Source organism: Leptonychotes weddellii, chromosome 2 (genome assembly GCF_054177405.1).
Source record: "Leptonychotes weddellii isolate Sample4059 chromosome 2, ASM5417740v2, whole genome shotgun sequence".
Taxonomy (NCBI): domain Eukaryota; kingdom Metazoa; phylum Chordata; class Mammalia; order Carnivora; family Phocidae; genus Leptonychotes; species Leptonychotes weddellii.
This window is the reverse complement of record NC_138370.1, coordinates 123,640,302-123,656,123: the sequence shown is the minus strand read 5'-3', so window position 1 is coordinate 123,656,123 and position 15,822 is coordinate 123,640,302. Positions and strand designations below refer to the sequence as shown.

Below are 15,822 nucleotides of genomic sequence, written 5' to 3'. Positions count from 1 at the left end.
AGTCGTTAAGCGTCTGCCTTCGGCTCAGGTCATGATCCCAGGGTCCTGGGATCGAGCCCCGCATCGGGCTCCCTGCTCCGCGGGAGGCCTGCTTCTCCCTCTCCCACTCCCCCTGCTTGTGTTCCCTCTCTCGCTGTGTCTCTCTCTGTCAAATAAATAAATAAAATCTTAAAAAAATAAAAAAAATAAATAATAAAAAAGTGAGTATGTATTGGGGCGCCTGGCTGGCCCAGTTGGTGGAGCCTGTGACTCTTGATCTCGGGGTTGTGGATTCGAGCCCCATGTTGGGTGTAGAGATTATTTAAAAATAAAATCTTTAAAAAAAAGTGCGAGTATATTATTTTTTGTTGTTTTTATGAAGTACTTACAGAGTGCTGATTTTTTTTTTTTAATACTTGGTAGGTTCTTTTTTTTTTTTTTTTTGGTAGCTTCCGATTATAGCTTTCCCAAAGTAAAACTTCAACTCCCTTAGAGCAGGGGACTACCCTGGCTGAGCAGTTAAGTCAAAGGCTTATCAGGGTCCTTAGTGGGCTGTAGTGTAAGTAAAACCTATTCATAAAAACTGCATTTCGGTCTCTCCCTATTTATAAAAGAAAAAATCTCGCTGTCCATGTAGTTTGCAGCAGTAAGTCAGATTCACATTTTTCTGTGTAGGAGGCAATATAGGCTATTAGAGTGTGGGCTTTGGAGTGAGACAGCTACAGCTTGGGTAGAAAGAATCTGAACTGTGCCACCAAACCGGAAGTGTATTTTGGGGTGTATTGCTTTGTTTCTGAGTCTTAGTTTCTTCTGTAAAATGAGTTTCTTAGTTTAGGCATTGCATCAGCTGCCATAACAGAGGCCAGAAAATGGGTCTAACCAAGATAAAAGTTGATGTCTTTCTCCAGCTAAAGTCCAAATTAGAAAGCAATCCCTGGGATAGGGTAGTTCTGCTCCTCAGGGTGGTCCAGTGGCCCAGGTGCTGCTTTTTATCTTGTTCTACCATCCCCCTAGGATGCTGCCCTTGTTCGAATTGTTGAAGTTGCCTCGTTACTACCAGGTTCAAGTTCCGGGTTGAGGGAAAGAGAAAAAGGAATGAAGAATAAATAGCTTCCTTTTTTTTTTCTTTTTAAGATTTTATTTATTTATTTGAGATAGTGAGTGAGACTGCGAGAGAGAGCACGAGTACAAGCCGGGGGTGGGGGTTGGGGGGGTTGGGTGTAGGGGGTGGGCAGAGGAGAGGGAGAAGTAGGCTTTCCGCAAGCAGGGAGCCCAACTCGGGACTTGATCCCAGGATCTGGGATCAGGACCTGAGCCAAAGGCAGATGCTTAACCAGTTGAGCCTCCGAGGTGCCCCAAATAGCTTCCTTTTAAAGACAAGGACATGACCTGGAAGGTACTAACAACTCATTGGCCAGAATATAGTCACTGTCTATGCCTAGATGCAAGGATGACTTGGAAAGTAGTCTAGGTAGACAGTCATGTGCCCAGCTAAAAGACCGGGGGTCCTAATAACTGAAAGGAGAAAATGGAAAATGAGGGACAATTACATTGCATTGAGTTGGTTTTTCAAGTAAGGAATAAATGGCATTTATGGTCTTTGAGATCTATAATTTCTGAATATAAGTTAAGCATTCTTGTGCTACAGAATTTTTGCTTGGTAACTATCAACTGAAAAATATAGACGGTGTTTGGCCTAAAACATGGCTAAATCTTTGTAAGGTTTGGAACGTATATAATATGTTTTCCTTTCATTTGGTTTCAGTTGTCTATAAAGAGTAGCAATGTAGCACTTCATTATAGAGAGATCACTTATTTGGAAACTTCAACAATCTGAAATTTTAACAGGAGGTAGTAGGCTTTCCTGTAGCAAAAGTAGAAGTTGCAAGGTTCATGTCCTCAATCTTGATTTCAAGCCTGAGTGGTTTTTTGTTATAGAAAAATTATATTAGTATCTAGCTTAATTATCAAATTCTCGCTCAGTAACAAATTAAAATCTGCAAAATTTGAATGGTCTGTTAAAAACATACATGATAGAAGTGACCACCAAAAGCCTGATAGGATAGAAGAATAATACAAAAAAGTCATAAGAAGCTTGGTAATAATAGAGTTTGTTAATATTTATTGATCATTTATAGGTACCAGGTACTAGGCAAAGCCTTTTATAGTCATTACTTCATTTAACACCTAAGACATCCCCATATGTGATATTGGAGAGGACTTAAGTTTAAATGCTAAGAAAGCTTATAATTATGTTCAATTACAAGACAGAGAAGCTTGTAATTAATTTTGGGTTACTATCAGAAATAACTAAAATGAAAAGACCATTTCAGTGCCTGACAGAGGTATCTGAAATAGTTCAATCTAATGGTTCTAGATAAATAAGTTGTTCCTATAATTGCTTTGATTCTCATTGGCTTGCAGTATGGTTGACTGCTTTGAGTTTATCTTAAGTTGCAAGAAAGAAAGTTCTGATTAAAATCCCCAATTTGGAAGAATATGTACTTGGCATTAAAACCCAGGTTTAATAGATAAAAAGCATGTTTATCTTCTTAAAAATAGTCTTGATAGGTGTTTACCCAAACTCAAGAATGGATTTTATTTCTGTAAGTATAAATAGTACACTTCGAAATGGTAATTAATTTTAATTTATATATTTAAGATTTTATTTAACGAGAGAGCATGAGCAGGGGGGAGAGGCAGAGGGAAAGGGAGAAGCAGAGTCCCTGCTGGGAGCAGAGAGCCCCATGTAGGGCTCCATCCCAGGACCCTGAGATCATGACCTGAGCCAAAGGCAGATGATTAATTGAACCACCCAGGTGCCCCAATTCTAATATTTTTAAGTTACATTTTGCAACTACCTAAAAATAGTGATTTGCTCATTAATCAGAGCTTATTGAAACAGATACTTTGAACTCATTAGAGAAGAAATATATTTTTAACTAACCTGTAATCTTACATATTCTTATTTTTTCTCCACATTATTTTAGATCAGTTATTATTCCCAGAAATGGTAAATTACTGTAAAAGGGGAAGTTTTCATATTTTAGAAAGTCTCTTTTGGTGTATTGTTTTAATAGAACAAGTATATATGTTTGTATGTGTGTGATATAAAAATTACTTTTTTTGGTTCATAGATATATAAAATTAAAAAACTCAAATTAGACCAATTTTGTTCTTGTGAACATGAAATGCTATTTTATACATTAAAATATGTGCAGTTATAAAGAAGTAATTTTCTTCCCCATGTTTTCTTTTCTTTTTTTTTTTTTTTTTTAAGATTTTATTTATTTATTTGACAGAGAGAGACACAGCGAGAGAGGGAACACAAGCAGGGGGAGTGGGAGAGGGAGAAGCAGGCTTCCCGGTGAGCAAGGAGCCCGATGTGGGGCTTGATCCCAGAACCCTGGGATCATGACCTGAGCTGAAGGCAGACGCTTAACAACTGACCCGCCCAGGCGCCCCCTTCCCCATATTTTCTGATGAACTACTTATCCTTTAATTCTTGACTCAAGCATGGCATCCTTAGTATACCTTTTTTTTGGTTAAGATTTTATTTATTTGTCAGAGGAGAGAGAGAGCACAAGCAGGGGAAGCTGCAGGCAGAGGGAGAGGGAGAAGCAGACTCCCCACTAAGCAGGGAGCCCAATGCGGGGCTCAGTCCCAGGACCCCAGGATCATGACCTGACCTGAAGGCAGATGGTTAACCGACTGAGCCACCCAGGCGCCCCTTAATAAACCATTCTTTTTTTTTTTTAAAGATTTTATTTATTTGACAGAGAGACACAGCGAGAGAGGGAACACAAGCAGGGGGAGTGGGAGAGGGAGAAGCAGGCCTCCCATGGAGCAGGGAGCCCGATGTGGGACTCGATCCCAGGACCCCGGGATCATGACCTGGGCCGAAGGCAGACGCTTAACGACTGAGCCACCCAGGCACCCCTAATAAACCATTCTTAAGCAGTATCTGTCTTAATCTGTTTGGGCTGCTATAACAAAAATATTAGTCTGGGTGGCTTAAACAAGCAACATTTATTTCTCAGAGTTCTGGAGTCTGGGAAGTCCAAGATCAAGGCATTGGTAGACTCTGTGTGCTGAGAGGCCGGCCTGCCTTCTGGTTCACACGCAGACATCTTACCGTGCCCTCACTTGGTAGAAGGGGGCACAGGAGCTCTCTGGGGTCTCTTGTATAAGGGCACTAATCCCATTCATGAGGGCTCCCCCCTCACAGCCTACTCACTTTCCCAAAGCCCTATCTCCTAATACCATCACATTAGGGGTTAGGATTTCTAAGTTTGCATTTTGGTGGAACATAAACATTCAGTCTCTAGCAGTTTCACTTTCAGGTAGAATTGACTACATTTTCTTTTGTGCCCCAGCTTTATCCAGCACATACTTATATATCTTTAGCTTGTTATTATACTTTATTTAGGGGACTGTCTTTCTGGGCAAGCTTGTTGTGGCCAGAGACCATATCTTATTTTGGTTGGTGCAACAACAAATACATGTGTACTTAATGTGTGTGTATTGACTGAGTGATGACTGTGCATTCTAGTTTAAAAAATTTGGACTTTATAAGCAACAGAGAACCAATTGATATTTTTTATTATGCTAGCTTATTTTTATCAATTAAGAGTTGGTTTCATAGTATTTTGATCAGAGTGAAGATAGCATCTTTAAAAGATGAGTTCAGTCAGTTATGAAAATATCCTAGAAATTCCAATAAAACATAAACCATTTCATTTTACTCCATTATTCTTTTTTGTTTATAAAGGTGATACCTGTTTTATCAAAATGTAAACATGAGAAATAATGTAAAAAAAATGAACATTTCCGGCAATCTACGAAAAAACAATATGGTACAGTCTTAATTTTTTCTATATATATTCACATTGTTTATTAATGGTATTATTTTAAACCAGAATGAACTAATGCTAAACATACTGTTTATAGGGGTTTTTTTTCCCACTTAAAGTATCTTGGACATCTTTTCATATACGTAAAAATGGATCTGCTTCATTCATTTCATCACCCACATAGTCTGTGTGTACTATATGTTAATTAACTGTTCTCTGATTGATGGATGAACCTTTGTATCCCCCCCACCCCACACTTTTTTTTTTTCCAGTAACTTGCAGGAATTTATTGCTCACAGTTCTGGAGGCTGAAAGTCTGAGATCGGGGTGCCAGGCCTCAGACTTCTTATTATACTCCTCTGTGGCGGACGCTGGATTTCCTTTTTAGCTATTAAAAGTACTGCTACAAAGAACATCCTAGTATAAAATATTGTGTAATTGTGGGGGTGTTTTTAAAGGCTAAATTCCTAGAAGTAGGAATGCCTGGCTAAAAAAAGGGTATGAATATTTTAAGTTGTAATAGTTTTTGCCAAATTGCAGCTTTTTTAGGTTACTTTCCCTATAATAGAATATAAGCAAGTTAATCTGTATCCTTACCTATCGTGGATAGTTGTTCTATCTTTTCTTTTTTTTAAGATTTTATTTATTTAGAGATCACAGGGTCCTGTGATCAAGCCCTGCGTCGGGCTCCCTGCTTGGCAGGAAGCCTGCTTCTCCCTCTCCCACTCCCCCTGCTTGTGTTCCCTCTCTCGCTGTGTCTCTCTCTGTCAAATAAATAAAATCTTTTAAAAAATAAAATAAAAAAAAATAGAAGCACAGATTAGTTTTGCCTGTTTTTTTTTTTATTTTATAAAAATGAAATCATATAGTATTTGTATTTGGTACTATTTTAATTTTAATTTTAGTGAGTCTTATAGGTAAAAATAACCTATTTTAACTTGTATTTATCTTAATAACAACTGAGGTTAGCTTTGTGTATATTTTGAAGCTTTTTAAAAAAATTAACAAGGCTCAAATATTAGCATATTTAAAGCACAGAAAGTTCACTGAAAATAAAAACAAAGCAAACCGCCAAACTCTAGGATTACCATCATCTTGAGGCAATATTCCTAAAGCTAAGTTTCTCCATCAGCATCAAGTAGATTTCAAGTGTCCACATTCAACAAATAATTGAAGAGTTTCTAGACATGGAAGATCATATTTTGACACAAATCTTTATATACGTTAACCAGAGATGAGACTGAGGCTAAAGTTCAAGCCCTGCATGGTACTGGGACTCAGTACTCCATGGGAGATGTTCGGAATCTCATATATAGAACTAGTGCTTGGGTTTGGGGCTAGGAAAAAGCAGAAAATGCCTATAAATGATTTCCTATTCATACTAGCAGTTATAAACTACCTAGAAAAAATTAACAAAAGTTGTCCAAGACCCAAGCAGAGGAAACTACAGTCATACTTAGGAAAACTATTTTGGGCCTAAGAAATCCCTTAAGATGAGAGCAACAGGCCTCATGTTTTCAAGAGATAATTATGTAGTTTTTCTAATGAGAAAAAAAACCAGTTGTTTAATAAAGAGAAAGTTGTACTGTTAGCATTTTGGAAAGTCAGTGTAATTATTATGAAAGTAAATGCAACTTAAGGTAGAATAATTTCTAAGTGTGAGCAGTTAGAATGAATAAAATCAAAAAGTAAGGCTAGGCTTGGTTATACTGTATCTGCAGTATGAAGAAATGCAAATCAGCATAGTAAAGACTTAGAAATCTTGCAGTGCAGAAGCCTATTTAATTTTGTATAACCTTGTGTTTCCTGCTGCTTCTGTGATCATTAGAAATCTATTAATATCTTCTGGGACACTAGAAGTCTGCAGAACATAATTTGGAACACACTATATGTATTTAAACACCACTAATTCAGATACGTAGGGTACAAAAGTGTGATTGATATGCCAAAGTATTATTTTTAGACTCTTAGTAAGAACTGTCATTAAAGAGTAATAACTTAAAATAATAACTGTTAGAACTTAAAAGGACCCGAGTATCATGGTTTTAAAAACTGTTTTTTATCAGATGTTTTCAGATATTTTCATCCAGCGCACCTGGGTCGCTCAGTCAGTTAAGCATCTGCCTTTGGCTCGGGTCATGTTCTCAGGGTCCTGGGATTGAGCCCTGAATCGGGCTCCCTGCTCAGCAGGGAGTCTGCTTCTCCCTCTCCCTCTCCCCCTCCCCCCTGCTCACGTGCGCGTTCTCTCTCTCGCACGCGCTTTCACTCTCTCAAATAAAATCTTTAAGAAAGCCAAATATTTTCATCCAGTCTGTGGTTTACCTTTTCATTCATTTTTTTTTTTAATTTTAAGACATGCAGTTAATTCTTTTATCTGTTACAATTTTTTTTGAGAGAGAGAGATAGAGCGGGGGGGCAAGGGGTGTGGAGGTGGGAGGACAGAGAGAATTTTTTAAAAAGATTTTATTTATTTATTTATTTATTTATTTATTTATTTAATTTGAGAGAGAGAGGGCGCACAAGCAGGGGGAGCAGCAGAGGGAGAGGGAGAAGCAGGCTCCCTGCTGAGCAGGGAACCAGATGCGGAACTCAGTCCCAGGACCCCAAGATCACGACCCAAGCCGAAGGCAAATGCTTAACTGACTGAGCCACCCCGGTGTCCCAAGAGAAAAGCTTAAGCAGGCTCCATGGTCAGCATGGAGCCTGACACAGGGCTCCATCTCATGACCTGAGATCATGACCTGAGCCGAAATCAAGAGTTGGAGGTTTAATCAACTGAGCCACCCAGGTGCCCCTCCAGATTTTTTTTAAATGCAATTTTACATACATAGTTTGGTACTTTTGCTTCAGTGGGCTCATAATTTATATCAAGTTTTACAACTTGCTTTTCTTTTTTTCCCACTGTTTATTATCATGGTATTTACACATCAGTACAGTTAATGGTTTTGAATAGTTACATAGTATTCTATCAAAGAATGTATGATAATTTAGTTTTTTTTTTTTTTTTAAAGATTTTATTTATTTGAGAGAGAGAGAGAGACACAGCATGAGAGGGGAAAGGGTCAGAGGGAGAAGCAGGCTCCCCGCTGAGCCAGGAGCCCGATGTGGGACTAGATCCCAGGACTTCGGGATCATGACCTGAGCCGAAGGCAGATGCTTAACCAACTGAGCCACCCTGGGGCCCTAGTTTTTCTTTTGATGCACAGTTGTTTCCAGTTTTTTTCTATTGTAAACACCCAAAGGTTTATTTTAAAATTCAGCTTGAACTTTAATTCCTGTTAAGGAATTAAAAGCTTTTATTATAGAAGCATTTCATCTTTCTAGATCTTGAGGCACACTTAAAACTTAAAATTTTTGATATATCAGTTCTTGTTCAAATACTTAGTAGAAACATTAGGGTGAAGTTTAAATGTAAACATGTACTTAAAATTTTTTTTATTTTATTATTTTTTAATTTTTTAATTTTTTTTTTCAAGATCTTATTTATTTACTTGACAGAGAGAGAGCAAGCACAAGCAGGGGGAGCAGCAGGCCAAGGAAAAGAGAGGAACAGGCTCCTTGTGAGCAGGGAGCCCAATATGGGGCTCGATCCCAGGACTCTGGGAACATGACCTGAGCCGAAGGCAGACCCTTAACTGAGCCACCCAGGCGTCCCTAAAAATTTTTTTTTAATAACTTCCCATCTTCTACCATAACCCTGCTTCCCTCTTGGCTCAAACAGTTGTAAATGGCATGTTTCGAAAGCTCTGATTCTACTAATGATTTCTCCTAATTCCTCAATTTATATGACTTAGTTAACTTCTCTTCCACCACTTTTCTTTTTCAGGAGTCTGTGAAAAATCTTTCTTTGAAATAAGATTATAAAACCACCTAAATAGTTACTTAGATTTGTGAGAGACTATTTCCATGACATCCCATTTGTTGATTTTTTTTTTTTTTTTCAAAATTAGATGGTATAAATTTAGGGGGGAACTTTATGTTTCTTTTTTGTTTTTTTGGATTCTGTTAATGCTATTTCATTTTTCCATGACAGATTCAAAAGCTTTGTGACAGAGTGGCTTCATCTACTTTACTAGATGATCGAAGAAATGCTGTGCGTGCTCTCAAATCATTATCTAAGGTCAGTAACGCTTTATCACTTACTAAGTTTATTAAATTGGACATTAGTTACTTTATTTATTTTTTTTAAAGAGTTCATTTATTTATTTGACAGAGAGAGAGATAGTGAGAGAGGGAACACAAGCAGGGGGAGTGGGAGAGGGAGAAGCAGGCTTCCCGCGGAGCAGGGAGCCTGATGTGGGACTCGATCCCAGGACGCTGGGATCATGACCTGAGCTGAAGGCAGACGCTTAACGACTGAGCCACCCAGGTGCCCCCAGACATTAGTTACTTTAATAACATTTTTCTTTTATGCAGAAATACCGCTTGGAAGTGGGTATACAAGCTATGGAACATCTTATCCATGTATTACAAACAGATCGGTAAGTCTCTTTTTAATGATTTTTCTCCCTAATTTTTCTTGCAATTTTAATTAATTTGTTTTAGAATTACTATTCTAGAAATGATTAACTTATTAAGGTTATTAAGTTTTTATTGTCAGTTGTCGTTTCAATAAATATTGGACACAAGGAGCAAACCACTGTGCTAAGCATTGAGACAGACATAATCTCAGGGGTTGAAATCTTTCCATTATATAAAATGAAATGAAGTGACTTCTCATGAAAAGCTGAAGATTTGGGGTTTGAATTGGGCAATTGGATGTTCTGATACTCACTTAGATGTACTCAAATATACTATTCTATAATACAGTATACATATTATTGTATATCATTTATCCAGACTTGCTTTTTCGGAGAAATAAACTGGACTAATAGAGTGAAGTGTTAAATCTGAGCATGTCCTAAGAGACATGTTAAATCTGAGCATGTCCTAAGAGAAAGGTCACTCAGCCTATTTTTATCTCTTTCAATTTCTCTTTAAGAGATTTTATCTGCATTTTTTTTTTTAAGATGTATTTATTTTACAGAGAGAGTGAGTGCACATGCAGGAGGGAGGGGCAGAGGAAGAAGGAGAGAGATTTTTTTTTTTTAAGATTTTATTTATTTATTTGTCAGAGAGAGAGAGAGAGAAAGAGCACAAGCAGGGTTAGTGGCAGGCAGAAGGAGAGGGAGAAGCAGGCTCCCCGCTGAGCAGGGAGCCCAATGTAGGACTTGATCCCAGGACCCTGGGATCATGACCTGAGCCGAAGGCAGTTGCTTAACCGACTCAGCCACCCAGGAGCCCGAAGGAGAGAGATTCTTAAGCAGACTCCCTGCTCAGCCCAGAGCCTGATTCAGGGCTCTATCTCACGATCCCGATATCGCCACCTCAGCCAAAACTAAGAGTCAAGCACTTAACCGACTGGGCCATCCAGACACCCTGCATCTTTGGTTTTAATTAACAGCTGTGCATGGATAGCTTTCAAAAATCTTACCTCTAATTAAATATATATTATAACCTTTAACTGCTCAGTGGACATTTTTACCATATCAAGATATCTCACAGATATCTCAAATTCAGAATGTTCAAGAGTTAATTTATCTCTTGTTTTCCTGCTCCTAACTGCCTCCTCCCACCATCTCCTTCAACTGCCTTTTGACCCAAGTCCAACCTAGTTGGTATTGCCTTTCCATTCAGGCAAGAAACTATAGGATTCGTGCTGAACTTAGCGCTCTCCTTAACCCATTACACTCATCTAGACCAAAACCCAGCTGGAATCCATGAATTTCTCCCGATTTCCTTTTTTAATCTTTAGTTCTGGCTCAGTATCAATCACTGAAACCATTTTCAGAGCCACTATATTAGTTATCTTTATTATTATTATTGCTTTTGCTGTATAACAAATTACCTCAAAACTTGGTGGCTCAAAATAATCAATATTTATTATCTCACACTTTTTGTGGATCAGAAATTCAGCAGTGACTTAGCTAGGTGGTTCTGGTTCAGGGTCTCTTATGAAGTTGTAGTCAAGATTTCAGCCAGGACTGCAGTCATCTGAAGGCTCGGTTGGGAAGATCTGATTCCAAGATGGCTCAGTTACTTTGCTGATGGCAGGAGGCTTCATTACCTCACCATGTTGCTCTCTTTATAAGGCTGCTTGAGCGTCCTTATGATACGGTAACTGGCTTCTCCCAGAACAGGCAATCCTAGAGACAGAGTAAAGAGAAAGCCACAAGGCCTTTTAGGACTTAGTCTCACAAGTCACATACCATCAATTCTACCACATTCTGTTTGTTAAAAGTAAGTTAATAAATACAGCGTATGCCTAAGAGGAGAATTAGATTCTATCCCTTAAAGGATCTGTATCAAAGAGTTTTTGAACATAGTTTAAAACCACCACTACCTCCAAACTGTATTCTTTGTCTCCATTCAGTCTATGCATTATAAGTCTGATGTATAAACCTTTTTTTACTTAATGCATTTCAGCAGCTCAGTGCAATGTGAAGTCTAAGTTGTTTTTTTTTTTAAGATTTTGTTTATTTATTTGAGAGAGACAGAGAGAGCACAGCAGGGGGAGGGACAGAGGGAGAGGGAGAAGCAGACTCCCAGCAGAGCAGGGAGCCCGACTCGGGGCTTGATCCCAAGACCCTGGGATCAGACCCTGGAGATCATGACCTGAGCCCAAGACAGACTCCCAACCAAATGAGCCATCCAGGCACCCCTGAAGTCTAAGTTCTTAAACAAAGCAAAGCATATAAGCTTTTTAAAGGTCTTGGTATTGCCTGTCTAACCTCAGAGCCTCTTTTTCAGTTATATTTCAGCAATGCCCAACTGCTTGTTCATACCAGTTAGGACCTTTCCTCTTCTCAGACAGTACAACCCACATTGACTACCTTTTCAAAGCCAACTAATTCTAATGCATTTGAATAAATGCATTGGATATGTTAGGATTATCTGTTTTATTGACATCATAGTGAGTAACTGTGGTAGGCAAAATAATAGCCCCCCAAGGATGTTCACATCCTTATTACCACAGCCTATGCATGTTACCTTAGAGGGCAAAAGGGACTTCGCAGATGTGATTAAGGACTTTGAGATGGAGAGATTATCCTGCGTTATCCCGGTGGGCCCAGTATAATCCCAAGGTTTCTTAAAAGTGGAACAGGAATGCAAAAGAGGTCAGAATGAGGTGATATGGAAGATCTGCGCCTGTCGTTGCTGGTTTCAAAGATGGAGGAAGGGAGTCTCTAGAGAATTGCAAAAGGCACAGAAACAGATTTTCCCCTAGAGCCTATAGAAAGGAAGGCAGCCCTGCTGAGACCTTGATTTTGGTGTAGGGAGACCCATTTCGGACTTCTGACTTCCAGAACTCTTAAGATAATATATTTGTATTGTTTAAGCCACTAAGTTTGTGGTAATTTGTTATAGCATCAATTGAAAACAATTACAGTAAACTAAAGTTAGTTATCTGCTTTAAATAATATTCCAGGTTAGAGAAAATGGATCCTAGATCAAAAAAACTTCAGTGTGATGATTATACATACATATAATCTATAATTTTTCCTTTTTATTCTATGTACACCTTTTCTCACCGAGTCTTACAAAGTTAGTAATGAAATGACTAACATCTCAGTATGGAAAATAGAATGCTATCTGTTATGGAAAGTGATTGTCATTTTAAGTGCCCAGCTGAGAATGAATGTGTAGATATTAGATATTCTTTTTTTTTTTTTTAGATTTTACTTATTTATTTGAGAGAGGGAGAAGCAGGCTCCCTGCTGAGCAGAGACCCCCCGATGCGGGACTCAATCCCAGGGATTCCTGGGATTATGACCTGAGCTGAAGGCAGACGCGTAACTGACTGAGCCACCCAGGTGCCCCGGTAGATTTTGAAAGCATGATGGATGATGATGGCATTTAGAGTAGAAAGCAATAGTGAGACACAGGACACAAAGATTCAGTGAATATGAAGAAGTGATTAGGAGTGATAAATGAAAGCTAAGATGATGGACAAAGTGGATCACAACCAGATGTAAATCTCAAATGAAGCAGGCTTTAAAAATTATTATTTATAAAAAATATTATTATTTTATCATTTTGTTTTTGAGAAATTTTAAGGAACATCTTTTTTTTTAAGATTTTATGTATTTATTTGAGAGAGAGAGAGAGAGTGTGAGAAACAGCATGAGAGGGGAGAGGGTCAGAGGGAGAAGCAGGCTCCCCGCTGAGCCAGGAGCCCGATGTGGGACTCGATCCCAGCACTCTGGGATCATGACCCAAGCGGAAGGCAGTCGCTTAACCAGCTGAGCCACCCAGGCGCCTGAGGAACATCTTTTAAGAGAATATTAAGGAACTGGGAATAGAAAGAAATTTCCTCAAAATGATAAAGAGAATCTATGAAAATCCCAGAACATCAGATGCAATGGTGAAAAACTGAATGCTTTCCACCTAAGATCAGGAACAAGATCACGATGTTCCCTCTAGCCACCTCTATCCACACTGAAATTGAAGTTCTAGCTAAAGCAATTGGGCAAGGAAAGGAAATAGAAGGTATACTGATTGGAAAGGAAGAAGTACACATAAGAAATTATGTAAGAAATTACACATATTCGGGGTGCCTGGGTGGCTCAGACAGTTAAGCATCTGCCTTCGGCTCAGGTCATGATCCTAGGGTCCTGGGATCAAGCCCCACATCAGGCTCCCTGCTGGGCGGGGAGCCTGCTTCCCCTTTCCCTCTGCCTGCTTCTTCCCCTGCTTGTACACTCTCTCTCTCTGTCAAAAATAAATAAAATCTTGGGGCGCCTGGGTGGCTCAGTCGTTAAGCGTCTGCCTTCGGCTCGGGTCATGATCCCAGGGTCCTGGGATCGAGCCCCACATCAGGCTCCCTGCTCGGCGGGAAGCCTGCTTCTCCCTCTCCCACTCCCCCTGTTTGTATCCCCTCTCTCGCTGTCTCTCTCTGTCAAATAAATAAAATCTTCAAAAATAAATAAATAAATAAAATCTTAAAAAAAAATTACACATATTCACAGATGATATGATCGTATATATAGAAAATCCTTAGGAATCCACTAAAAAACTATCAGAACTAATAAATTCAGCAAAATTGAAGGATATAAGCTCAATATAAAAAATTATATTTCTATACACTAGCAATAAACAATCAGTAAATGGAATTAAGAGGACAATTCCACTTAAGTAACATAAAAAAGATTAAAATACTTTGACATAAATTTTACTAAAAAAGTACAAGAATTGTTCACTGGAAACCACAACACATTATTGAAAGAAATTACCCGAGACACAAATAAATGAAAAGACATTCTGTGTTCATGGACAGAAAGAAGGAATTATTATTAAGATAGTAATACACCCCAACTTGATTTATAGATTCAGACAATCACTATAAAAATCCTAGTTGCCATTTTTGCAGAAATTAACAAGCTGATCGTAATGCACAGGATCCAGAATAGATCCCAAACTACCTTGAAAAAGAACAAAGTTGAAAGGCTCATATTTCCTGATTTTAATACTTACCACAAAATGATAATAAACAAGACTTTGTGGCACTGGCATAAGGATAGACATAAAGCTCAACAAAATAAAAAGGCTAGAAATAAAACCTAACATTCATTTGAACGGATTTTTGGCAAGGATGAAAAGACCATTCAATGGAGAAAGAACAATTTCTTCAACAAATGGTCCTGAGACAACTAAGTATTCACTTTACACCATACACAAAAATTATCTCAAAAGGGATCAAAGAGGAACGCCTGGGTGGCTTAGTTGGTAAGCATCTGCCTTCAGCTCAGGTGATGATCGAGCCCCGCATTGGGCTGTCTGCTCAGCAGCGAGTCTGCTTCTCCCTCTGCCCTTTTCCCCTGCTGTGTTCCCTCTCTCGCTGTGTCTCTTTCTGTCAAATAAATAAATAAAATCTTTAAAAAAAAAAAAAAGGGATCAAAGACCTAAATGTAAGAGCTAAAGCTGTAAAACCCTTAGAAGAAACGTAGGCATAAATTGTCAAAACCTTGGCTTAGACAGTGGTTACTTAAATATGACACTAAAAGCATAAGCAAGGAAAGACAAAACAAGATAAACTGGACTTTGTCAAAATTAAAAACTTTCATGCTTCAAAGGACCCTATCAAGGAAGTTAAAAGACAACCCATAGGATGGCAGAAAGTATATGCAAATCATATGTTTGATAAGGGACTTATATCTAGAATACATATATAATTCAACAACAAAAAGATAAGTAACCCAATTAGAAACCGGCAAATGGGACACCTGGGTGGCTCAGTTGGCTGAGCGTCTGCCTTTGGCTCGGGTCATGATCCTGGGGTCCTGGGATTGGGCTCCGTGTCGGGGAGCCTGCCTCTCCCTTTCCTCCCTGCTCGTGCTCTCTCTAGCTATCTCTCTGTCTCTCTCTTTCTCTCTCAAATAAATAAATAAAATCTTAAAAAAAAAACAGGCAAAGGATTTGAATACAAATTTCAACAAAAAAAGTATACAAATGGTCAATAAACAGATGAAAAGATGCTCAAAATAAATAGCCAATAAGGAAACACTAATCAAAACCAAAATGAGACACCAAGCTGCGCTCACTAGGATGGCTATTAAGGAAAAGAAAAAGGGGACAATAACAAATATTGCTGAGGAGAAACTGGACCTTCAAACACTGCTGGTGGGAATATAAAATGGTGCACCCTCTGTGGAACTTTGGCAATTCCTCAAAAAGTTAAACATGGAGTTACCACATGACCTGACGGTTGCATTCTTATGTATAAAACATGTTCACACAAAAACTAGTACTTGAGGGCGCCTGGGTGGCTCAGTTGGTTGGGCGACTGCCTTCGGCTCAGGTCATGATCCTGGAGTCCCTGGATCGAGTCCCGCATCGGGCTCCCTGCTCGGCAGGGAGCCTGCTTCTGCCTCTGACCCTCCCCCCTCTCATGTGCTCTCTCTCTCATTCTCTCTGTCTCAAATAAATAAATAAAATCTTTAAAAAAAAAAAA

The 15,822-nt window shown here is 38.8% G+C and overlaps 1 protein-coding gene across 3 annotated transcripts in view; it reads left to right on the top strand.

Annotated features, from left to right (window-relative positions):
• The window catches only part of USO1 (USO1 vesicle transport factor), a 92,007-nt gene that overhangs the window by 15,622 nt on the left and 60,563 nt on the right, over window positions 1-15,822 (top strand). For all 3 annotated transcript variants that reach the window (XM_081812272.1, XM_081812273.1, XM_081812274.1), the window contains exons 2-3: window positions 8,866-8,952; window positions 9,249-9,313. In XM_081812272.1, the coding sequence (XP_081668398.1) occupies window positions 8,866-8,952; window positions 9,249-9,313 (152 nt within the window). The remainder of the gene's footprint in view (window positions 1-8,865; window positions 8,953-9,248; window positions 9,314-15,822) is intronic.